The sequence below is a fragment of the Strongylocentrotus purpuratus genome, unplaced genomic scaffold (genome assembly GCF_000002235.5).
Source record: "Strongylocentrotus purpuratus isolate Spur 01 unplaced genomic scaffold, Spur_5.0 spur5_scaffold_10, whole genome shotgun sequence".
Classification (NCBI taxonomy): Eukaryota; Metazoa; Echinodermata; class Echinoidea; order Camarodonta; family Strongylocentrotidae; genus Strongylocentrotus; species Strongylocentrotus purpuratus.
The window spans coordinates 6,918,961-6,944,333 of NW_022145595.1; the positions used below are offsets into that span (position 1 = coordinate 6,918,961).

Sequence of the window (25,373 nt, forward strand, 5' to 3'; positions counted from 1 at the left end):
TTAAGAGGTTCCTACATCTTGAGACGAAATAAATAGATGCAAGTGATATGGTAATAAACATGTGTATGTATAACTTGAAAATTGATAAAAAATATTGATAACTTCTTTTGAGTAGTATTTTTCTTATGTCGTTATTCTCATGTATTTTAACGTTTATTTTGTTTGCACTGATATTTTGTGATTGTTACTGTGATTATTTTGTATCTTTGAAAGAAGAAAATATGAAGAAATAATTAATACTGACTTTGTAAATATGACCCATTGTAAATAAGCTTTTAAGTTTTCATGGTCATCTTTTCAAGTTATTATTATCATTTTGTTTTTATTTTGTGATATCATTTTACTCTGCGTATGTATGTTACATTGAACTTGTCTAACACATCATATCAAATTCTAATAAGAAGCTTCATAGGACCATGGTGAAAATATTGCTACATTCCATTACGAATTCCTTCGTATTCACTTTGCACTCTGCTCTGGGAACTGAAATTATGAAAAATTAGTTTACTATATTGCTGAGAAGAACAATGTTTTAACAAAAATTAGGCTTCACTTAACAGTCGGAAGTTGAGTTGCTTGATTAAGCATTTTAAGTACATGAAGAATATCATGATATGTTGGTGAAAGTTAGTTGGTAATTTTACTTTGCATATTTTATCTGTATTTGGTACTTGTATTTTCCGTTTTAATTACCGCTCCAATTAAATCCGACCTGAGCGGAGAAAAGGATACAAGAGAGATTCATTTCAATCAAATCTATATACAGACTATCGATTTGTGACACGGAATTTGAAATATCTTAATCTGCATTTTAAAACGGTCGTAAGTAAATGGGGTAAGATAGGATTATGTTTATCATATACAGTATATGATGAGTTGTAGAAATGATGAGGGTTTTAAATCTTTCTTTGTTCACGCTAGTAGACATTCATGGCAAACCAAGGGATGAAACCTGAGCAAACATCAATTCAATGTTTCCCCATTGTTAATAAAACGACATACCAGTTGATATGTTTGCAAGAATATAACATCGTAGACATTCCTTGTGTGCATAGGCGACCTAGCTTGGGGACAATTTTCTTCATATCTTTCTTTTTAAAAAAATTATTCGGTTTTGTTTTTGTTTTTAGCGTGTTTTGTTTGTTTGTTGTTGTTGTTGTTGTTGTTGTTGTTGTTTTTTTTTTTTTTTTTTTTTTGGGGGGGGGGGGGTTTGATGACCGCATCTCGACGGAAACTGCACTTACTTTATGTTTTCGATCACAGAACGAAAGTCAATTCTTATGGGTAACATGGCGCGACTGTTTTGATACATACATCGTCTTTCTACTGTTTTTGTACACAGTTTTGTTAAGTACCTTTAAAAACACATGTCTCAAAGTTCGTATCTTGTATTTTCCTCTTTTGTTTCTTTTCTTTTTATTAAAAAATAGCTATAAAAAGTATATATATATGCTGTTATACTAGCCTATATTTACATATACATTATTTGTGTTGTATGTACACGGTATTGTTGATTGACACTGGAAGAGTCATTTAATTGTTGAAAGAGAAAGAGGAAGAGAAAGAGAGAAATACTAGTATAAGTAAATAACGGAAGCTTTGCGGAAAAAGATGGCCTGGAGAACAAATGTAGCGACCGTCCTTTACTCTTCCAATCATAGTAATGAAAGCACATGAAACGTCTTGCTCTATTTTTCAGGATTCTACTAAAGTGGATCTCCAACAGAATGTATCCATCACTTAAGGCCTAAATAAGTCGCCCTCTATATATTAAAAAAGAAATGAATACCACCAATAAGTTCAAAGGTGCATGCTTATAAATACGCTCTGAGGGAAAACCCACTTCTATTCTTAGGATGCACAAACTGCATGATAATAGGGACTTTTAGATTCTGTACGACGAGAACGTGGACTGCCCTTTTAAGGCAATGTGACGTCCTTTTAAGGCACTGGCAGTGACGTCACATTGCCTTAAAAGGGCAGTCCGCGTTCTAGTCGTGCATAATCTACTCAAATGTGATTTTACCATTGTAACCACATTGATATTCAAGTACACACTTGGGAAGAGAATGCTAGTGTGTGTGCCTCAGTTGAGATGTCTTATTTCAATTCAGGTATCAAAATGAAGTTATGAGAACAAATATAACTGAAGTACCATATGTTATCAATACAAGACACATCTTTTCTCGCCTGTACAATATTTCACTACTTACCATTTAAGGTGTTTTTAACCATATCTATGGGAACCTCTTGTCAGGATTTTTAGCTCCTGATTTGCGAGTAGTCTGTGTATTTTTTTCTCTTTCAAATACGTACCTTACTTTGAAACGCTTATCATTAAAATAATACATGTACTTATTCCAGAAGACTAATATTTTGTACATACACCGGAATGCGATAGTTATTACAACGTCTACCTCTCTGTCATTGGTAATCATAGGCAAACAAAAGATATCCATGAAAATATCAATATTAAAAACAAACATCACAACCTGTTTGACATAATCAAGGACATTTTGATTAGTTCACATTCAATAAACACATGGACAATGTCCTCTATAACGTGGTGCTTAGGGGCAGTATCTGTCTTCTGCTATTCCCTATTTTTAAATATTGTTTCAAACAGGTAGTATATAGTACAGCAATTTATAATTGAACTCTCTTAAACGATGTTTCCTTGGATAAATCAAATGCTTTTTGAACACGGAAGACTTATCAATGTTTTTTTCAATATACCCACTCCCAGACAGCACTTGTTGGTGCATGAGAGTCTGTTTAAAAGATATCAGATTGTAGAAACGTTCGCTGCTTACGTCACTAACACTAAATATATATTTTTCTCTGAATAATAATCTGTTGTAAGAGTTCCGTTAAAATAATAGTATAATATTCGTAGAACATTTTCGAGCTAAGGGTAACTCCTAATATTTATTATCTCATGGTATTTTAAAAATATTTTCCTGCATCTTTCCCCTCGCTCTTACCTTTTTTCATGCCATCCGATTAGAGGGCATGTACGTGCACACCCCATGTGTCACACAAATTCATGAGACATACTGCTCTACTGATTGTCACTAGTCTACAGAAATTACAGAAGATTATATTAATCTTGTTGTATACCTGAGATAATCTAAGCAGAGCGATTAAACGTTTGATATTACTACATATAAAGATGAGTGCTGCATGGTCATTGTCCAGAAACGATTGAAAACTGAATATATAGTTATTGGGAAATACTATTTGTGCAGTTTATAGGAGTAATTGTTGAAACTAAATTGTGTATAGGGTTACTGTGAGATTTCGGAATCATTTAAGTGATAACACATTGATATCAATCGTGATGTAAATCACAAACGGTGAAAACCACTGCACACAGATATCGATTCCATCAATGTTTCAGACTTACTTTGGCTACTTTGCTGGTCCAAAACAACTCATTCACTTTACAATGAAAATAAATATTTTCCAACAGTTTTTCCCGAAATGCAGTATCACAAACAAAACTATTGTGATTTACTTAATATATTATAATTTTAAATGAATCATATTTCCGTGCAGTATGGCCTGCATATTCTATTTGATATCACTTTTCTTAATGTCAGCTCTTTGAGACAGACATGATTATCATTGTTAGAAGCATAATCTATAAGATTTTGTATATATTGTTTACGAGAGGAAGTGGAGAAATATTTTTTTCAGGCGAATTTTGCATTGTAATAAGTGTCGCCAAGTAGGTTTCTATACGTTAAGAGAAATTTTGACAGTGAAAGAGAAGAGAATGAGAGACTGACGGAAGAAGATAAAGGAAGAATGGTGGATAAAGAAGGGGTGCAATGTAAGTGTGGTTACCGTCCCTTAACCTTCCAAACAAAATGATAACAGCAAATAAAACCTAGGATTCTAATAAAGTGGATCTCCAACACAATGTATCCACTACTAAAATACCGCCAATTAAGTTCAAAGGTGCATACGCTGGGCGCGCTCTCTGTGGGAATACCCACTTCTCTTCATAGGATGCACAAGCTGCATTAGTTTCACAGACGATCTACTTCATAATAAGTGTGAGCGTACATCATTGCAATCACATTTGTATTGATGTATACACTTGGATAGAGACTCAGTACTTTTGATCAAAGTTATTCGCACCTCTTTCGACACATATTTGTAATCAACGTGAGAAATTGGTATAGAACTAATATGCAGTTAGGACGCACTAGCTTGTTACGTTGACTCAGGATATTGGTACAATCTACTATATCACTGCATATAGTTTGTGCTTGCATGAACGACTGTTGACTTTAAATACACATTAGCTGATCACACATAACTGCTTCATTGGACCCTGAATATATCCATAGAATAAGCCGGAAATCCGATATTTGTTCCAATGGCTGAGAAGACTGAGAAAGAGAAACCTACAAGCTCTTCAGAGAACCTGACGTGTCCACTATGTCTTGAAATTTTCGACGAGGCAACCATCCTGACTTCATGTGGACACACCTTCTGTCGGAAGTGTCTCAAGAACTATGATCTGTCCCATCAGGATCTTGATCACATGATCTGTCCTCTCTGCAGGGAAATCACCAAGTTGTCTGCGAACCGTGTTGATGATTTCCTCACCAATGTGACGGTCAACGGACTTGCAGACAATTACAACGTCATGTGTGGAGGGGTGAACGCTGTCCTTGAGATGCGTTCAAAATGCACTGCTTGCAAGCTTCAGAAAGATGCCGTCTCATTCTGCTGTACATGTAATAACTACATTTGTGATAAGTGTCTAGAGTGTCATCAAAATCTTAAAGTCTTTGAAGGTCACGAGATTTTACCCATAGAGGACATCATCAACGGGAAGGTCAGCATTGGCCATCTATCGGAAAAGTGCTGCATCCACAAACAAGAGAACAAAGAGATGTTTTGTAAGGATTGTAAGGTCCATGCCTGTTTCAAGTGCGTGATCGTCGGTCATCAAAATCACCACATCGAGAATCAGGCTGACTTCGAGCAGAAGTTACGTCTTAAAGTAAGTGGGGTCATTTAAAATATAATTGCGTTTGGCTAAGGCCTGTCAAGTTTATAGACTTATATAATTCTGATAGGGGAAGGTACCATATAGGCGCCGGAAAGGAGGGGGAGGGGGGTTGATGTCCCCGCATTATTCTTGTCAGGGACACAATTGATTTCAGCTAGTCCTCTGCCCCCCCTTCCACTCGCAAGGAAAAATAAAAAATAAAAATAACATTAAATTCCTTTGCAAAATGAGCTATCAAGCGCACCGAAAAGTAATTTTCAGGAGCCTAAAACGAACACTTTCTCAAGGCGGACGCTACATAAACTCCCTCCAATAATAAGAGACCCGGTGTTTACTGTATTTGTAAACCCTGTCTACAATATTATAGGCACTGCAACCCAGGGAACACATTTTCCCATCTATCAACGGGTGTGCTTAAAATAAATTTCCCCCGACAAGGAATCAAGGATTGTAAAGTCCACGTATGTCTCAGTTGGTCATCAAAATCAAGAACCAGGCCTAGGCTGACTTCGAGTAGGTAGGGGGTGGTTCTTACTATCATGTTTTCGTGTTTAATTTTAAAATCAGCTCCATGTAATTATTATCATACATCTCACGCTAGAAAATGTTCTTTTCACTTCCTATTATCTGTTATGTTTAGGTGAATGACCTTGTCCAGCGATGTGCCGCTAAGAAGACAGAACTGGAGAAAAACATTCAGAATGTCGAAGTACAACGCCATGAAGTATACACTGCCGTGCAGAAACTACTGGACGATGTCAGTCAAGCCTACAGCATCAAGGCCAAAGAGCTTGAAGAAAATCAGCAAAGTCTAATCGAGCAAATCAATGCAGTAAAGCGGAGTTTCGAGGACGACCTCAACGTCTTGAAATCTAAGGATCGACAGAAAATCAAGAGTATTTGTAGTTCAATAACACTGGTAGCTAATGACAGACTGGGTCGTCTTGAGACAGACAGTTTGTCTGCTCATACCTTTCTCTGTGAGGAGCTGGATGCCATGCTGAAGGAGGCAACTGATCACACTTCTGCGGCAGCGATTACGAAGAAAGCACAGGAGAAGAAGTTCAAGCTTGCAGATGACACTCGTCTTGACCTCGGGAGCATCGCAGGATCAGATCCCAAGTTGCAAGTCATTCAGTGTGTAGACCTACGGGGATGGATGTATGGAATGACCCAGTACTCCGATGACAGTGTGGCTATCGGATATGGTGGTACACATGGTATAGATATCATTGATTCAGCTGGCAAAAAGGAGCAGTATGCAAACATACCAAGTAACATGCAATGTTATGATCTTGTGTTTCAACAAGACAGGTCGTTATGCATATCGACGGGTAGCAAAGCAGAAATATATTCTCCCAATGGCTCCAGGAAATCAACCGTCCACATGAAAAACAATGGCTATGTTCTCAAACTAAACAGAAGTCCATCAGATGAAATCCTCATCGTTAGCTATGAGAAGAAAGTATATATCTATGACCCGACTGGATCCACCCTCAAACACACTGTTCCAACAAGACACAACGTGACGAGCCAGGTATCTGGTACCAGGTCGGGTTTGATCGTCACGAGTTCATGTAATCATACCAATCAAAGCGTGGTGACGGTCTATGACAGGGATGGGAATGCTGGTAAGTCTCTACAAGCTCAAGACGGTCTCCCCCTGTATGCTGCCGTGGATGAGCAGGACAGGGTGTATGTAGCGAGTGTTGATCGTAAGAATGGTAACGTGGTGATCAGGCTCTATGACCTTGATGATCTAAACCTGAAGGAGAGAGTTGAGTTCAATGCACTTAATCTGACGCTTGGTTGGGGCTGGTGTTACTTGGTTTCCCTCTCACCAGACATGCTCGCGTTTGCTTGTAAGTTCAAGTTGTATTTTATCAAAGTATCACTGTAATCCATCTCACACCCTATATTACCATTATTTGTAGTGTGTATACCTCTCTGCTCCAGATCTATAAAAGGGGCCAATGTTTTATATTCTAATTTGTATTATGTAATAAGTATAACCGAATGAGAAGATGTTCATTCTCTCAATAGATTTTAATTACCTGTATACAGTAAGTTGTCATTATCCATTCTCCAATAACATGAAAACTTCCCTCTATCAAAATAGTATGTAATAAATAAGTGAAATATGCATATGCTTTTTGCGTTGTGTACTTGTTTTCTCTTCAATATTTAAACAAATGATCGGAACTCCAAAATTAAAGAATAACAACAAATACAGACATACCATTAATTTGAATTTAAGAGGTACCTACCACTTGAGAGGCTTTAAATAGATGCAAGTACTGTGTGCATAACTTAAAAATGGATAAAATGTTGATTAACTTCTTATAAGTGTTATTTCTCTTATGTCATTATTCTCAATGTATGTTAACGTTTATACTTATATTTTGTGATTTTTACTGTGATTTTCGTGTATCTTTGACAGAAGAAGATAAGAAGAAATAATTAATACTGATTTTGTAAATAGGACCCATTGTAAAAAAAAGCTTTTCAGTTCTCATGGTCATCCTGTCAAGTTATTATTATCATTTTGTTTTTATTTTGTGATATAATTTTACTCTACGTATGTATGTTACATTGAACTTGACTAATACATCATATCAAATTCAAATAAGAAGCCTTACATGCAGGATCATGGTGAAAATATTGCTACATTCCATTACAAATTCCTTGTAGTCACTTTGCACCCTGTCTTAAAATTCAGTAAATAGAATGCTCTAGGAACTGATGATTTGACAAATTAGTTAACTATATTGTTGAGAAGAACAATGTTTTTTAACAAATATTAGGCTTCGCTTATCAGTCGGAAGTTGTGTTGCTTGATTAAGCATTTTAAGTAAATGAAGAATATTATGATATCATTGTGAAAGTTATTTGGTAATTTTACTTTGCATATTTTATCTGTATTTGGTAGTTGTATTTTCCATTTTAATTACCGCTTCAATTGCTTTGGATTCAGTTTAACTAAATTCGATTTAATTCAATTAAATCTATACAGACTATCGATTTGTGACATGTAATTTGAAATATCTTAATCTAAATTTAATAACGGTAGAAAGAGAATGGGGTAAGATAGGATTATGTTTATCATATGCTGAGTTGGAAAAAAAACCCATCCTCTTCCATAATAATAATAATAATATTTAATTTTTATATAGCGCTTATTACAAATGTCTCTAAGCGCTTTACAAAATAATAATGTAAGAGTACAGCTTAACAGGCAGTCAGCTCTAGTTTTAGCTCCCGGATTTTTAACTTTGTGATCGTTGTTTTGTCAAACGTCGTGTTTTTACTGTTAACTACTAGAGAAAGTGTATATCTGGGAAGCACCAGGACAAGTTTGGAATTGAATTTTACGCTTCCAGTTGTGATATTTCCTGGAAAACACTTCTTGATTTATGCTGTACTGGGTATGTACTGAAGCCATGTTCGTGTATTCTCTTTGCTGTGTATGTTGAGAAGGGGACAAGAGAACAATAGAAGTGTCCCCCTCAGACAATAGAAGGGTAACATCATTCAAAAGCAAGGGGTACTGGCCAATACGCTCCGATGGAGATACACAAGTTAAGCGTACTACTAATCCTTCTCTTAAGTACTTGCCCCAGGCAAGCGCCTGTAACTGAATATGCTCATCGCTTTGAACCTGTAAGGTGTCAAAGTAGTCTACACAGAGGGTACCACGGAGCCCGTATTCCCTACTACGCTAATTCATATATCACATTTCAACTCTCGATAATATGTAGTGGAGATATAGAAGTCAATCCAGGACCCTCTACCACGGAAACCAGATTGTCAACGCACCGTTGCTTGTCTGGAATATCATTCAATGCCCGAAGTATACGGCACAAGTGCATAGATTTGTTAACTTTCATAGAATGCACTCGACCTGACATTATCTGTATTACGGAAACCTGGCTGGATTCATCATGTACTGATAGTGAACTTTCGATCCCTGATGAGTATGTCATATTTCGACGAGATCGTGAAACTGTTAATGATGTACGTCACGGTGGTGGTGTTCTTTTGTGCTTGAAAGCATGTCTAAACCCTAGACGGTTGGAAAATCTCGACCACCAACAGTTAGAAAATATATCAGCGGAGATATCCATAAACGGTTCAAAATGGATTGTATCTGCACTATACAGACCTCCAAGCAACCTATCGGACTTCTGGGATCGACTTCAAGACCACATCGACCAGATCCAGGTGTCCTCATTGAATCACAGAGGTATCATACTGACTGGTGATTTTAACATCGATGTGACGGATCCTGATGCACCTGATGCTGTTAGGCTGTTGTCAATGTTGGAAGCAGCTGATCTGTCTCAGGAAGTGAAGTCTGTCACACGCCAGTCAACACGTAACCCCACAATTGGTTCGACGATTGACCACTTCTACACTAACCGTCCAGATCTATTTGATTCTATTAATGTTCAGCCTAACCCGGTTTCGAGTGATCATCTCGCCATCTATTTTAGATTCAGACTGCTCAAGCCATTCGTTGGAAAGGGTACATTACGCGAATTTCTCCTCTACAAAAAAGCCGACTTTGACCATTTCAATCAATTGTTGGAGTTAGCTCCCTGGGACCTGTATTTTGACCCTAATGATGTTGATGCCACTTGGGAAGGATTCCTTGATTTGTTGTTGGCAGCTTCCCGTGATGCCATACCACATAAGTTATCCGGATCCAAGAAGACAAAAGCGTGGATCACTCGAGAAATCAAGGGCCTCATTAGGAAGAAACATAGGCTCTTCACAATTGCTAAATGCTCTAATAGTTCAGGTGACTGGATGAAGTTCAAAGAAGTCCGGAATAAAACGAAGAGCATGATTAACAGTTCATACTGGTTGTATGTCAACCACCTGTTTACATTGAATGATAACCGAAAACGTTTCTTTGCCTATGTTAGGTCAAGAAAGACTAGCTTGGCCCCTCCGGTCCTCGTTGATAACAACAACGTCATCAATAAACCAAACGACATTGCAGAAAGGTTTGCAACTTACTTCCAGTCTATTTACCCTCCTCCTAGTAACTTACCAAATGTTCCTGACGCGTGTGTTCATCCGATTCCTCCACTTTGTTCCGTCGAGATATCTACTAGTGATATAGCAAAGGCTATAATGCTTCTACAAGATAAGAAAAGTCCAGGACCTGATTCTATCACGCCAACGATGCTTAAGAAATCTGTAAAAGTTATCTCACCAATTCTTCAGCGCCTATTCGCCTTGTTTCTTCGACATCAATCTCTACCATCTTCGTGGAAACAGGCTAATATCTCACCTGTTTTCAAAGCTGGTGATCGGTCGCTTGTAACAAATTATCGTCCAGTAGCACTAACGTCCATTGTTAGTAAATTGATGGAATCGTTCATTTCTAGGGCAATCTGCAATCACATGGAATCGAATTGCCTTTCATCACAAGTCCAGCATGGTTTTGTATCTAAAAAATCATGTGTGACCCAACTTCTGACCATTACTCACCAGTGGATGTCTATCTTAGATCAACGTCGCCCGCCCCGTATTGACGCAGTCTTTTTCGACTTTTCAAAAGCCTTCGACCGCATGCCTCACGATGTTCTATTGCACAAATTGTCTTCATTATATAATGTTACTGGTGACGTATGGTACTGGATTCGGTCTTTCCTGTCTGGACGTCAACAGCGTGTTCAGTATAAAGGATATTTCTCTTCACGGAGTTCACCAACATCCGGTATCCCACAGGGCAGCGTATTAGGTCCTTGTCTATTTAACTTGTTCATCAATGACCTGCCCCGCTACATTGACTCCTCATGTGCATTATTCGCGGATGACACTGTCATCTCTCGCCCCATGTATGCTCCCGTCGATCACCAATACCTCCAAAATGACATCGATAGCATTCATCAGTGGTGCCAAGACAACAAGATGTGTCTCAACGCTTCAAAATCTAAAGTCATGAGGATATCATGCGCTAAGAATCCAGGTATTCCCGAGTACAGCATCAATAGCGTTCTTCTTGATGTAGTAACTGAGACCAAATATTTAGGTGTCATGATAAATAACCGCTTATCTTGGGATAGTCACGTCAACTACATTGTCTCACGAGCCAACCGGCTCCTTGGGCTGCTTTCTAGTGTTTCATCTGGTCTCTCTTCCCACGCTACACTTTGTCTGTACAAAGCTCTTATTCTACCCATACTCGAGTATGGTCTACCGGTTTGGACCCCGTATACGAAAAATTTAATCGGTAAGATTGAAGGTATTCAACGTAGAGCAACCCGAATTATCCTTAAACAAAGAAGAATGGAAATGTCATACGAGGAAAGGTTGCGACGCCTCCGCTGGTCATCTCTTGAGTCTCGTCGGAAGTATACTTTGATCACATTCATTATCAAATGTTTGTTTATGTATGTATCCTGCGATAGTGTAAACAGCGCCATAAATGTAAACCCAAGGTATAGTACCGACCTGAAGTTCAAACATTTGTTCGCTCGAACTGAAAGACTGCGTTCGTCAGCCATTAACTCATTTCCCAGATTGTGGGACACACTTCCTCAACATATTCGTAACGATGTACTATTGACTCAAATTGGCACTTGGTGCTCCCACTTGAAGGTGTTGAACTCTGGCTTGTAAATCTGTATATATGATACCGTATTTATTCATGTTGTATTATACATTATATTTCTTAATAATATTAATAATGATTGTAACTATTATGTTATAATCGTAGCAATAATAATGATTGCAATAACAATAATATAAATGATGTTGATAATAATGACGAATATGCTTATACATATTTGTAACAGTGTGATCTTTTAATGCTGTTTATGCTTTCTTATTGCTAGTTGTTTAATTGCTGCTGTTTATAGTCATTTATAGAATATAAATAATTCTTCAATTCTATAAATAAGACTTCACATAATAACCACCTGAGATGTATACCGTATAATTTTTGTTCCATTTCTCATTATATAATATGAAACAATAATGATATGTACTTGAAATAATACACAGTCCATTTTAACCATTCCAAACCATTCCAAAATTGTATTACTGAATTTTAATATTTTCATAAACATGATATAGGGCTTACCTTCATCTGTACATATTATGATCGTGCAATAGCTTCGAGACTGGTTGTTGTTGAAATTGTATTCTCAATGAAAATTAATTTTTTGTTGATGTTTTAATATAAATATTGATGTCAATGATATAAATTATAATAATCATAATAATAATGATAGTAACGGTAGTAGTAATAATGTTAATAACGATAATGATAATGATATTATATTTTTTTTTTTACAACGTGATGATGGTGTTAATGATTAACAGTTACAATATGTTACTATACCTGTCATGAATTCACAATTTAAAAAAAAATTGTTATGCAATGTTTTTTTTTTTTTTTTTTTTTTTTTTTTTTTTCTTCTTCTTCTTCTTTCTTTTTTTTTCTTTTTTTTTCTCTTTCTTTTCTTTTTTTCTTTTTCTTTTTCCTTCGTTTTTCTCCCTTTTTCCTCCATTTTTCTTCTCATCTATCTTTTCTTTTTAAAGCTTTATTTTAACCAATATCAGGTGCATCTAGTCGGGTGTGGGGAGGAAGGTCTGCGGATCACAGTTATTTGGTTAACTTTTTCCATACCCGGGCAGCTCGACCGGATGCACCTGCTATTGCAATATTTATATATGCTTTCTATTGATTTTTTAATCTCAATTCATGTTTGTTATATTGTTGTATTATGTGACTTGATTTGCCAAATAAAATAATAATAAAAATAATAATAATATACTATTACCCGGTCATTTTTTTTCAGTTTTTGTGTCATGGTAATGTACCTTCAACTGCCTCCTGACAAAGTTTGGTGCATGGGTTTTCAATGCGGTGCCCCAATGTGATCGACTTGGTTGCCCTTCTCGAGGGTTCTCGGGAACAAACTCAAAGGGCATTCTCGACACTGACATTTTTTCGTGAAAAGCATGGATGGTCTAAGTAGTCCTTTGTTTGGTCAATTCTTATGACTTTTTTTGGTAAGACTTCTGGTCTCTGCACTGTTTTGTTCAAAGTTTTGTAAATATATGATTAACCAAGTCTAAAAGTTCACATTTTGTATTTGTATTTTCTAAATGAATTGTTGTCTCTTTTTATTTAGAAAAAGATAGTTTGTATACGCTGTAGAGGGAGCTTATTACATGTTTTTTGTTGTTAGTAAGTACAAGGAATTGTTGATGGACACAGGATATTGCTGTAAGATTACTGTACTCGCTGATATCGCCATCTGTAATATATTCCTTCGTTATTGATACAAGCATAAGCATATTAAAATAACAAGAGCAGCATATTTTCAGATTATGAAATGATCGACTGCCTGAGTTGTTCATTGTTACTGAGTTGATAATTGCACATATCATAGACTTTCGTAATATTCAGGGGTTTATAGGAGAGTGAACGAGAGACAAAGATAGAGAGGAGGAGACACAGAGAAAGAAAGAGAGAGAGAAAAAGGAGAGAGAGAGAAAGAGATAGAGAGAGTGAGACAAAGTTAGTGTGATCGCGAGGATCCAGAATGTGCGTGTGTGTGTGTGTGTGTGAGACAAGAAAAAACAAAGAGCGAGAGAGAGAGAGAGATAGAGAGGCAGAAATAGAAAAAGATGCTTATATCAGACAGAATTGTGATGAGAGAAAATCATTTCATTATTTCACCGACCCATTGTTGAAGGGTCCAAGCATGTTTATTATAAATAAACCATATTTCTGTGCAATATGAGCTATAATACCGACATGTTCAATTCGATATGATTCATCATGTTATCAGCTCTTGAGACAGAAATGATTCACATTATAATGGTTGTAAGTCAAAATCATGAGATTTTATAAGAGAGGGGAAACGGTGAAATTTGTTTTCTGGCAAATTGTACATTGAAAGGAATGTCATAGCCTCGAAGCAATCTAATCACAAGAATATAAATTGCTGACAGAGAAAGAGAAAGAGAAAGAGGGACATGGAAGGAGATAAAGGAAGCATAGTAAAGAAAGAAGATGTGGAAAGCAAGTGTGGTTACCGTCCTTTACCATTCAAATGATAGTAATAAAAGCAAATAAAACGTCTATCTTTATTATCAGGATTCTACTAAAGTGGATCTACAACATAATATATCCACCACTGAAAGCCTTAAGTCGCCTTATGTAGACAAAATGATGAATACGTATAAACTGCCAGTTCAAAGATGCTCAAATGCTGCGCGCGCTCTCTGTGGGAAAAACCCATTTCCATTTATAGGATGCTCAAACTGCATTATATATGAACACACGATCTACTCAAGTGTGATATTACCACTGTAACTTTATTTATACACACAATAGAGAATTATTACTTTTGATAATAATACTAATAATAAATTTATATAGCACAGCTTTTATACAAAATATATTCAGCCGCGCCGCTGGTTCAGATCTCCTTTTTAAAAACTAAATTCTACAAACTAGAATCTCTCAATTGAACAAATAATTTAATTTGGATTTGAATACATTGAGAGATGGAGAGCTTCGTATTTCTATTGGAAAGCTATTCCATAGTTTGGGGGCAGCAATGGCAAAGGCATGCTCCTCGAGAGTAACTTTAGTTTTACCATGACGAATCTGGAACAATAATTTATCTCTGGAACTGCGCACGCTACGACTGTGTGACTGGACTTTGAGTTTAAGTAATCAAAGATCAAGATAGGCGAACCTCTTTCGACGCGTATTATCAATCAACTTGAGAACTTGAACTTGGGATATTAGTACAAACGGTGTACAACTTTACTGTACTTCATTGCATATCGTTTTTGCTTGCATAAACTGACTGTCGACCTCTAGTACATTAGCTGATTACACTTAGTTTTATTGAACATTGGCTGTATGCGTAGAACGAGCTGAAAATTGTACCAATGGCTGAGAAGACTAGAGAAGATAAAGCTCCAAGCTCTTCACACAACCTGACGTGTCCGCTATGTCTTGATATCTTCGACGAGGCAACCATCCTGACTTCATGTGGACACACTTTCTGTCGGAAATGTCTCAAGAACTATGACCTATCCCATCAGGATCTCGATCACATGATCTGTCCTCTCTGCAGAGAGGTCACCAAGTTATCTGCGAACCGTGTCGGTGATTTCCTCCCCAATGTGACTGTCAACGGACTCGTAGACGATTACCACGCGAAATGTGGAGGGATGAATGCTGTCCTTGAGATGCGTCCAAAATGCACTGCTTGCAAACGTCAAGAAGAGGCTGTGTCATTCTGCAAAACCTGCAACGGTTACCTGTGTGAGCAGTGTCTGACGGGTCATCAGAATATGTCTTTAACGTTTGAGGCTCACGAGATTGTATCCATAAAAGATATCATCAACGGGAAGGTCAGCATTGGTCATCTATCCGAGAAGTGCTGCATCCACAAACAAGAGAACAAAGATATGTTTTGTGAGGATTGTAAGGTCCACGTCTGTTTTAAGTGCGTGATCGTCGGTCATCAATTTCACAAAATCAAGAATCAGACTGACTTTGAGCAGGAGTTACGGCTTAAGGTAAATATGGTTTCATGTAAGGTTCCGTAGGTGCCGGAAGCAGGGAGGGGGCAGAGAGGCTGATGCAATAATTCGAGTAAATTTTCAGCATCCTAAAATCAACAAGTCCTCCCCCCCCCTCCGTCATTACGCTCCTCGAATATTACTAGACCCGATGTTTAGTATGATTGTAAACCCCTTTCTACAAAATAGGCAACGCAAGCATGGCAGCAGATACACCCCCTTAACTAGAAATATTTTGCAGCAAAGCCCTATCAGCGGATTAGTCCACTAAAATGTCCATTCCAAAACCATTCCAAAACCTTGAATTACTCAGCTATTGGTCGCTACCCTGCTCAACAAATTATAGAAAGAAGTGCAATCCTATGTGTATACTGTAAACAGCCTGTCTCTAAGAGGAAGCAAAAGCTAGGGGCATATTATTACCTCCATCGGGGGTTGAGTAAAATTGTCTCTGCCCCCTCCCGCTCACATTTCCAAATATCTTTACAAACAAAATAATGAGTTTTGTTATTTCTGCTTCCCATGCCAGACAAACAAATTTGACATCAATAATTTTGTAAAGCAATAGAGGTTCTAAACTAAAAATGTAACCATTCCATATTTCAAAATTCTCTCTTGGTCGCTACGCTCCATCGCACTTTAATAGATGTACCCTTTCTGATCTGTCCAAAAGAAGGAAAAAAACATTGGGGAGAAGGCATATGATAATTTGATATTATAGCAGACTAGAAAAGCTTTTTTTAAAGTCCTCTGAAATACGGTTTCAAATTTCCAAAACGCTATCTTTTTCCTTTTGGTCTTTAGACTTCGTCACGATTTAATAGTCGGAAGGTTTCTTATCATTGTACCCTGTCTACTTCATATGCGCTTAAAACGGATAGGGTGCGAAGTTCAAAGCTTCTCTCTAGTACAGGGGGTAAGACCGCAATGTTGACACCCCTCCCAGAAAACAAACTCTTTCTCTTGCTCGCTTTTTTATCACTGATGTGTTTCAAACTATACTTGATAACACTTTTCAATTTCACATAAGCATTTTCCCCCTGGGTCGCCACACTCACTAGCCAAATAATACAATTTCTGTCGAGTTATAGATGAACCTTAGTATAATAGAAAATCTTTAATATTAGGTATCTAACGTTTTATGGAAATAATAACTTTGAATATCTTAAATCTGGCTCTACGCATTAAAACATACGTTTAAAGATAGCTACATTCCAATACTACAAAAAAAGAGGAATACAATGTATTTCTGTTTTGTTGTATTTGAAACTTTTATACATTATTCTTTGTAATTATAAAAAAAGGTGTTTGTTGCGGAGGAGGGGATGTTTAATGACGGTAGTAAACGTAGCTACATTTCATAGCTAAATCTGTCGAAAATCCCTACGAGGTACCCCCCCCCCCCGCCTCCATACAGTTGAAACTCTTCCGGCGCGCCTTGAAGGTACGAAGGGGTACCTGGTATCATCTTCATTTCTTCCTTTTCTCCCTGTTTTTCTGCTTCTCTCAACTCTCTGTCTCTTCGTTACTCTCCCCATGTTCGTAGTTAACCATTTAATAGGTAAAAAGATAGTTTACTTCGTACCTTGACGCCATTTTCGAAGCGAAATCCAGGAAAATCATACTTTGTATATATATATATATATGTGAGAAAGGGCCTATAGCAGATTAATATTTTTTGCCAGCACTTTGCATCAAAGTATCAATGCAACATTATTTAGAGGTATTAATACCATTTTCATGATGATGATAACAATAATAATGATAGTAATAATGTAAATGAAAATCTTCACCATCATCATCATCATTATCACCATTATCAATACTATAAATGGTGAAAGATGTAGTAATTATCATCATCATATTACTTTTATTTAAATCATTATTACTATTATAAATAGCATTCTTTTAATTATTATTAATCATTGTCATTATAGTACTATTTTTCGCCTAAATCCATTTTGTTTATCTAATATTGTTGCTTCCATACAAACGAACTATTTGCAAGGGTTGGATTTCCTTTTAAGGAAGCCGGAGAACAATGTATTATATTCCTCATTCCCCATATGACATTTATGATGAGAGGGAGGAGGGGGAGGGGAGGGGGAGGGGAGGGGTCTTGGTTCTACATTTTGTGAAAAATCAGGCGCCCCCAAACTCCGGTGTTTGATTATCATACCAGCTCCATGTAATTGGCCTACTCATTCTGCAAAATGTTCTTTTCAATGCTCTATTATTTGTTCTGTTAACCCTATTTAGCCCGGGCTATTTTGAAACTGCATAGCCCGGGGGGGGGGGCTTCTCAGGCCCCCCCCCCATGATCTCGGCCGTGAAACGCCCGATCGCCGCGAAAATTTGCATACATGTCAAGTGAAGTGTATAGAATACTATGGTAATTTCAATTTTTTTGAAAAATTCACTCATTTGCATATTTATGGTAATTTATGCAAATAAGGTCATTAAATTCACATTTTTGCCCATAAATCAGACATTATTCATATTTAAGCATTCTTTCTCACTACATATATTTGTTAGACCATTTGGAATAATAATACAGCACAAAAATTTGAAAAACCAGGGTTATTCCTTATGTTATCTATTGTTTTGATAATTTCTTATGTATTTCTTTGTTTTTTTAACTTATGTATTTTATTGTTTTTGTTGTTTTATTTCATTTCCAACTATAATTCAACTATTTTGACCCTAAAATAAACACCTAAAATCTAAACAAGACCAAATAACCAATGTTTTACCTCTTTATTTGAAAAATGAGATTTCCATATGTTTTGTACACAAATCACAAAAATGAGCGATTTTCGGGCTGACATGCAAAGACAAAAGGACACGTGACTTTGTAATGGTAGGTCCGATTTTCGAAAAATTTCTTTCAAAAGTTGCGCAAGACTCGAAAGAAAAAAGTCACAAAATTTCAGTGCAAGATTTTCTTGCGTTAAAAAATTATCGCGAAAAATGTCGAGGGGGGGGGCTTCTCAAGCCCCCCCCCCCGGGCTAAATAGGGTTAAGGTGAACGACCTAGTCCAGCGATGTGCCACTAAGAAATCAGAACTGGAGAAGAACATTCAGAATGTGGAATTACAACGCCATGAAGTATGCGTTGCCGTGCAGAAACTATTGGACGATGTCAGTCTAGCCTACAGCATCAAGGCTAAAGAGCTTCAAGAAAATCATCAAAATCTTGTCGAGCAAATCAATGCAGTAAAGCGGAGTTTCGAGGACGACCTCAACGTCTTGAAATCCAAGGATCGACAGAAAATCAAGAGTATTTGTAGTTCAATAACACTGGTAGCTAATGACAGACTGGGTCGTCTTGAGACAGACAGTCTGTCTGCTCATACCTTGCTCTGTGAAGAGCTGGATGCCATGCTGAAGGAGGTTACTGATAACACTTCTGCGACAGCCATAACGAAGAAAGCACAGAAAAGGAGGTTCAATCCTGCAGATGATAGTCGTCTTGACCTCGGGAGTATATCAGAATCAGATCCCAAGTTGCAAGTCATTCAGTGTGTAGACCTACGGGGAATGATGTTTGGAATGACCCAGTACTCTGATGATAGTGTGGCTATCGGATATTGGGCTACACATGGTATAGATATCATTGATTCAGCTGGTAAAAGGCACCAGTATGCAAACATATCAAGTAACATGAAGTGTCCTGATCTTGTGTTTCAACAAGACAGGTCGTTATGCATTTGGCCGGGTAACAACCAAGCACACATATATTCACCAAATGGCTCCACGAAATCAACCATCCACATGAACTGCAGTGGCTTTCTCAGACTAAACAGAAGTCCGTCAGATGAAATCCTCATCGCTACCAATGAGAAGCAAGTCTATATTTATGACCCGACTGGATCCACTCTCAAACACACTGTTCCAACACTACACAAGGAGACGAGGCAGATATCTGCCACCAGGTCGGGTTTGATCGTCACGAGTTCATGTAACACCAATCCAAGCGTGGTGACGGTCTATGACAGGGATGGGAATGCTGGTAAGTCTCTACAAGCTCCAAACGATGTCTGTCTCTATGCTGCCCTGGATGAGCAGGACAGGGTGTATGTAGCCAGTGTTGATGGTAAGAATGGTAACGTGGTGATCAGGCTCTATGACCTTGATGGTCTGAACCTAAAGGAGAGAGTTGAGTTCAATGCACTTACTATGACGCTTGTTTCTGATTGGTGTTACTTGGTTTCTCTCTCTCCAGACATGCTCGCGTTTGCTAGTTACAATAAGTTGTATTTTATCAAAGTATCACTGTAATCCAGCTCACATCCTATTTGTAGTGTGTATACCTGACTGCACCAGATTTATAACAGGGGCCTATCTTTCATATTCTAATGTTCATTATGTGATAATAAAACGAATGAGAAGATGTTCATTCTCTCGATAGAATTTAATTGCCTGACTGAATACAGTTGTCATTATCAAATAACATGAAAACTTCCCTCTATCGAATTGGTATGCTATAAACAGGTTAAAAATGCATATGCTTTTTTCATTCTGTACTTGTTTTCTATTTGATATTGTAACAAATGATCGGTACTGCAAAATCGAACAACAATCATTTTTGAGATTTACTCTAATAAGTTCAAAATTAAAAATGTTAGTATGTCAGAATTTGTTGCTATATTATTTGTGATATTTTCCTTCCACTTGAAACGCAATAAATAGATGCAAGTGATATGATAATATATGTATAACTTGATAATTGAAAACAAATATTGATTTACTTCTTATGAGTGATATTTCTCTTGTATTATTATTTTTAATGTATTTTAAAGTTTATTTTGTTTATGTTTATATAACGTGATTTTTATCGTGGTTATTTTGTATCTCTAATTGAAGAAGAAATAGAGAAATAAATGATACTGACTTTGTAAATACGACCCCCATTGTAACTAAGCTTTTCCGCTTTCGTGGTCATCCTATCAAGTTAATATGTTAACATGCTATTTAGTAATAAGGTTGCAAATTTGCCTAATTGTATATTTGTTATGGTACTGTCATTCAAAGGGCCCGATCAACTACATTTTGGGGGCTAGTTATTGATGAAAAACTTGGAAAATGCACTTTGACAATATCTGCAAAATCATTGCTCGCAACACTGGTATTCTTAGCAAATTAAGACACTTCCTACCCCATTATATTATGTTATCCTTGTATTCTACGCTTATTCTTCCTTACTTGAATTACGGACTTATCGCATGGGGCAGTGCAGCAACTTCCCAAATTCATAGACTCTCTATATTACAAAAAAAGAGCTATTCGTATTATTAATAATGCAGATTTTCGGGCACACACGAATAATCTTTTTCTGAATAATAAAATTAATGGACAATTAATGTACAAGCTCAAAACTAAACAATTACCTTTGCCTTTTAATTATATGTTCGTATGAAATGATTAGATTCATAGTTAATTCACTCGCCAGACGAGCTCTTTTCATCTACCATTAAATAGAACATCTTTTGCACAAAAGACATTTGTTTTTACAGGTCCAAAACTGTGGAATTCTCTTTCAAATGATATTATACAGTGTAATTCGATACAAATTTTTAAAAGGAGACTTAAAAGCTTCTTCTGAATAGTTACTAACTAGGCTATTGCATTCGCCAATCAAATATAATTTGTTGTGTGACTTTATGCAACTTTGATTGTTTCTTTTTATAAACATGTGTATTTATCAATGTTTTACGTTTAAAAGTGATTTTTGTATTACTGAAGTAGTTATTGTTATTGTTTTTTTTTCTCATCAAATAATAATTCATAATAATTCCTTTTACAAGGGGCCTACACCCTACAAGGTCTGCTTTTTGGTCGGCCCTCCTTCCCTTTCAATTTCATGTTAATTTTGTAAATGTATTGTATTGTGCGAATTGATCTATATGTATATGTATATGCAAATACGTTAACATGTACCATCATTGTATTAAATATAAACAGTTGAAAGAGGGAAAATAAATGAATTGAATTGACTTGAGAAAAAAATTATTATTATTATTTTCTTTTATAATTATATCAATAATAATATTTCTGCTTATACAGCGCTTAATATATCAATAAGTCCTAGTTTCTAAGTGGTTTACAGTTATTAGCCCCGGTCATCGGATTCTGGCTTGCCCGCACACAATGTATGCACTTTTTCCACTCCCTGGGGAGCATTCCAGCAAGAGCTACTAGGCCCAAATTGCTAAGCATACTACATTGGCTTTCGCATCCTATTCCGGGTACCCATTTAACCCCTGGGTGGAGAGTGGCAAATGTAGATCAATGTATTGCCAAAGGACATTAGTGCCGCGGCGGGACTCGAACCGCGGACCTTGTGACGTATCTACTCGACCACGACACCTCTTATGATATCATTTTTACTCTTCCTAGGTATGATACATTGAACTTGACTAATACATCATATCAAATTCCACTAAGAAGCCTTACAGGACCATGGTGAAAATATTATTGCATTAAAAATTCCTTCGTATTCACTCTGCATCCTGACTGAAAATCCATTATTTTAACTGACGTGCTGCTCTGAGAACTGATTATATGACATGATTAGTTTGCTATGATGTAGAGAAGAACAATGTATGAACAAAACTAGGCCTCGTTTAACAGTCGGAAGTTCTGTTTGTTGACTAAGCATTCTAATTAAATGTAAGACTATTATGATACATGATGTAAACGTTATGTGCAGTTCTTTTATAATTAGTAATTTTACTCTGAATATATTTCATGTAAATTCGGCAGGTTGTCTTTTTCATAATATTTAAAGTAAACACACGAAGAATCAAAAGTGTTTTGAATTGATGCAAAACTCATATCATTGCGAAGGGGAAGCCGTACTGATCAAATACAACAACTCTCCTCTTCAAAATATGTTTGGGGCCCGCAGTAATCAACTCTCAAAAATGTTAGTTTTGAGATCCAGATTTTCTGCCTTCAGCGGTCCTTTGTAGAGCGTCAATAGGGACTTTTAGATTTGCACGTCAACAGCTTTGACTGCAACGTGTGACGTCATTTTAAGGCACTGCGCATGCGTTACGTCGTCTCAGTCGGCGATCGAGAATGCGTCAACCTTGATTTTCCTAAATCTAGTACATACATACATATTGGTATTTATATAGCGCCTTTACATGCTCAAGGTACTAGTATGCTGCGTGCGCATAAAATATACAGTTCCTCAGGTAAACAAAGGAACATCCCTTCCCTGCTATTATGTAAAAATGTGTAGAACAGGTGTCACATGCTTATTCACCTGTTCTACGTATTTTTACATAATAGGGGTGAAGGGATGTTCCTTTGTTGATGGTAGAATGAGGAACTGTATATTTTGTCCTCTTTCTTTGTCCGTGATGTTCATAGTGTTACTTCCTGCATGCATGTATATCGTCGAGTGCAATCTAAAAGATTTCTAATTGTAGTCAACATGGGCAGTTAAGTACGTTGACACGCATGATCAGTCGGCGTTCGTCGTGTTCTTGCCACTCAATCTAAAAGTTCCTATTATTATCTAAGGTAAACAAGAGACATCCATGCCAAATTCAAAATTGAAACAAACAATACACCATGTTCGACGTAATCAAGGGCATACATGTACTTGTTCTGTTCACATTCAATAAACACACAGGCAATGTCCTCTATTAACCGGTATGTTGGCTCAGTCAGTAGAGCGTCCGCCTCACAACCGGGAGGTCGTGGGTTTGAACCCCGGCCGCATCATACCAAAAGACGAAAAAAAAAGACGGGTACTACCTTGTTTGTTCAACAATAAGGGATAGAGCAACGTCGATCTGGCGCTGCTCAGTGGCTGCCGGGCTCAAAAAGAATTTCCATTTTCTTTTTAACTTAAAGGTGAAATTCAAAGAAGATCACAAATATATCAACTAATGTATCACTAGAAACTGGTAAGCTAACAGATGGCCATCGTACAAGTTTTAGGTCAACTACATATCGGGTGATTTATAAAAATACAAATACAAGCAGTCTGCCCAAGCAGACGACATCCTATAGAGAATGAACATAATTGCAAAGCTATTATTTCTCAAATTATAATGAGTTAAGTGTAAATAAATGTAATGGCATGTTAAACCATTCAAAAGGGGATATGACCCGATTCTGATAACTAAAATCTGATGCTTGTAAATACACAGGGTAGGGGTTAATTAACAATCAAAGAAACCCGACTTTCAAATTGAAAACCCCCCGGAATGATATTAAGGACGGCATTTGTTCCCTCTTGAAACGCCGAACATACCCCGGTGTGTGCAGCTGAATATACAATGGCGTCTTATTTTGTTTACAAGCGACATATTCCTTTATTTTTGTATCGCTGCATTTGTCATGAAAATAAAACCATGCGCGGGGTTTAGAGTGAGGCAATAGATTATACATTTAGCCTGATGGTAGTGAAGTAAGAGAAAGAACTCAAGAGAAGATGAAAACACAGGCAATGAAAATGTGTGAGATGTCATGGAACATCGTCTGCTTGTGCAAGTCATGTCCATACTGTGATGTCACACATCTCAGCAGCGTTCGGAGAGCTCTTCAGGTGCTATGCCGGGGCTGTATTTAAGCGTTTTATAATTTATAATTATCAATACTTCGAATTTTTCGAAGCATTGAATTTCGATAACCTTGTCGAATCAAAGTTTCAACTTTGCAATAATGAAAATAAAGTTAGTTTTTAAAATCAATGAATATCTACTTTGGAGTAGACTTCAAAAGATTAATATTATTATTAGTACCACGTAGTACTTGGGGCGGTATCTGTCGTCTCCTAATCCCCATTTATAAGTATTGTTTCAAACAGGTAGTATATTGTATAGCAATTTGAAATTGAACGCTCTTAAACGATGTTCCCTTGTATAAATCAAATGGTTTTTAAACACGGAAGACTAATATTTGATATCACTTTTCTAGATATCAGCTCTTTGAGACAGACATGATTCACATTATCATTGTTAGAAGCCTAATCTACAAGATTTTGTATACAATGATTACGAGAGGAAGTGGAAAATATTTTGTTCAAGCGAATTTCGCATTGTAATAAGTGTCGCCAAGTAGGTTTACATACGTTAAGAGAGATTTTGACAGTGAAAGAGAAGAGAATGAGAGGCTGATGGAAGAAGATAAAAGAATAGTGGACAAAGAAGGATGAACTGTAAGTGTGGTTAACGACCTTTACCCTTCCAAACAAAGTGATAACAGCAATTAAAACCTAGGATTCTAATAAAGTGGATCTCCAACACAATGTATCCACTACTAAAACTAAACAAGTCGCCCTCTATAGATCAAAGTGATGAATACATGTACACCATTAAAGTTCAAAGGTGCATACGCTGGGAAAACCCACTTCTATTCATAGGAGTAGGACGCACAAACTGCATTATTTTCACAGACGATCTACTTCTTAATCAGTGTGAGCATACAGCATTGGAATCACATTTGTATTGATGTATACACTAGAATAGAGACTCAATACTTTTGATCAACGTTATTCGCACATCTTTTGACACAATTTTGTAATCAATGTGAAAAGTTGGTATAGAACTGCATGCAGGAAGCACTTGTTACGTAGACTCGGGATATTGGTACAATCTACTACATCATCACTGCATATAGTTTGTGCTTTTATTAACTGACTGTTGACTTTGAGTACACATTAGCGGATCACACTTTTAAGTTATATTGGACATCAATTGGATATAGGCGAATGCACTTGCGTTTGTAATTAGCCAGAAATCCTATATTTGTACAA

The 25,373-nt window shown here is 36.9% G+C and overlaps 2 protein-coding genes across 2 annotated transcripts; both read left to right on the forward strand.

Annotated features, from left to right (window-relative positions):
* The first annotated feature begins 4,387 nt into the window (after nucleotides 1-4,387).
* LOC115921830 (tripartite motif-containing protein 45-like) lies at nucleotides 4,388-10,572 on the forward strand. The gene is made up of 4 exons (XM_030980069.1): nucleotides 4,388-5,020; nucleotides 5,670-6,904; nucleotides 9,190-9,404; nucleotides 10,532-10,572. The coding sequence occupies exons 1-4, from the start codon at nucleotides 4,388-4,390 to the stop codon at nucleotides 10,570-10,572; spliced, it is 2,124 nt and encodes a 707-aa protein (XP_030835929.1).
* Nucleotides 10,573-14,959: 4,387 nt separating this feature from the next.
* On the forward strand, nucleotides 14,960-19,879 carry LOC115921831 (E3 ubiquitin-protein ligase TRIM71-like). The gene is made up of 2 exons (XM_030980070.1): nucleotides 14,960-15,595; nucleotides 18,623-19,879. Exons 1-2 carry the CDS (start codon nucleotides 14,960-14,962, stop codon nucleotides 19,877-19,879), a joined length of 1,893 nt encoding a protein of 630 aa, XP_030835930.1.
* Nucleotides 19,880-25,373: the final 5,494 nt, after the last annotated feature.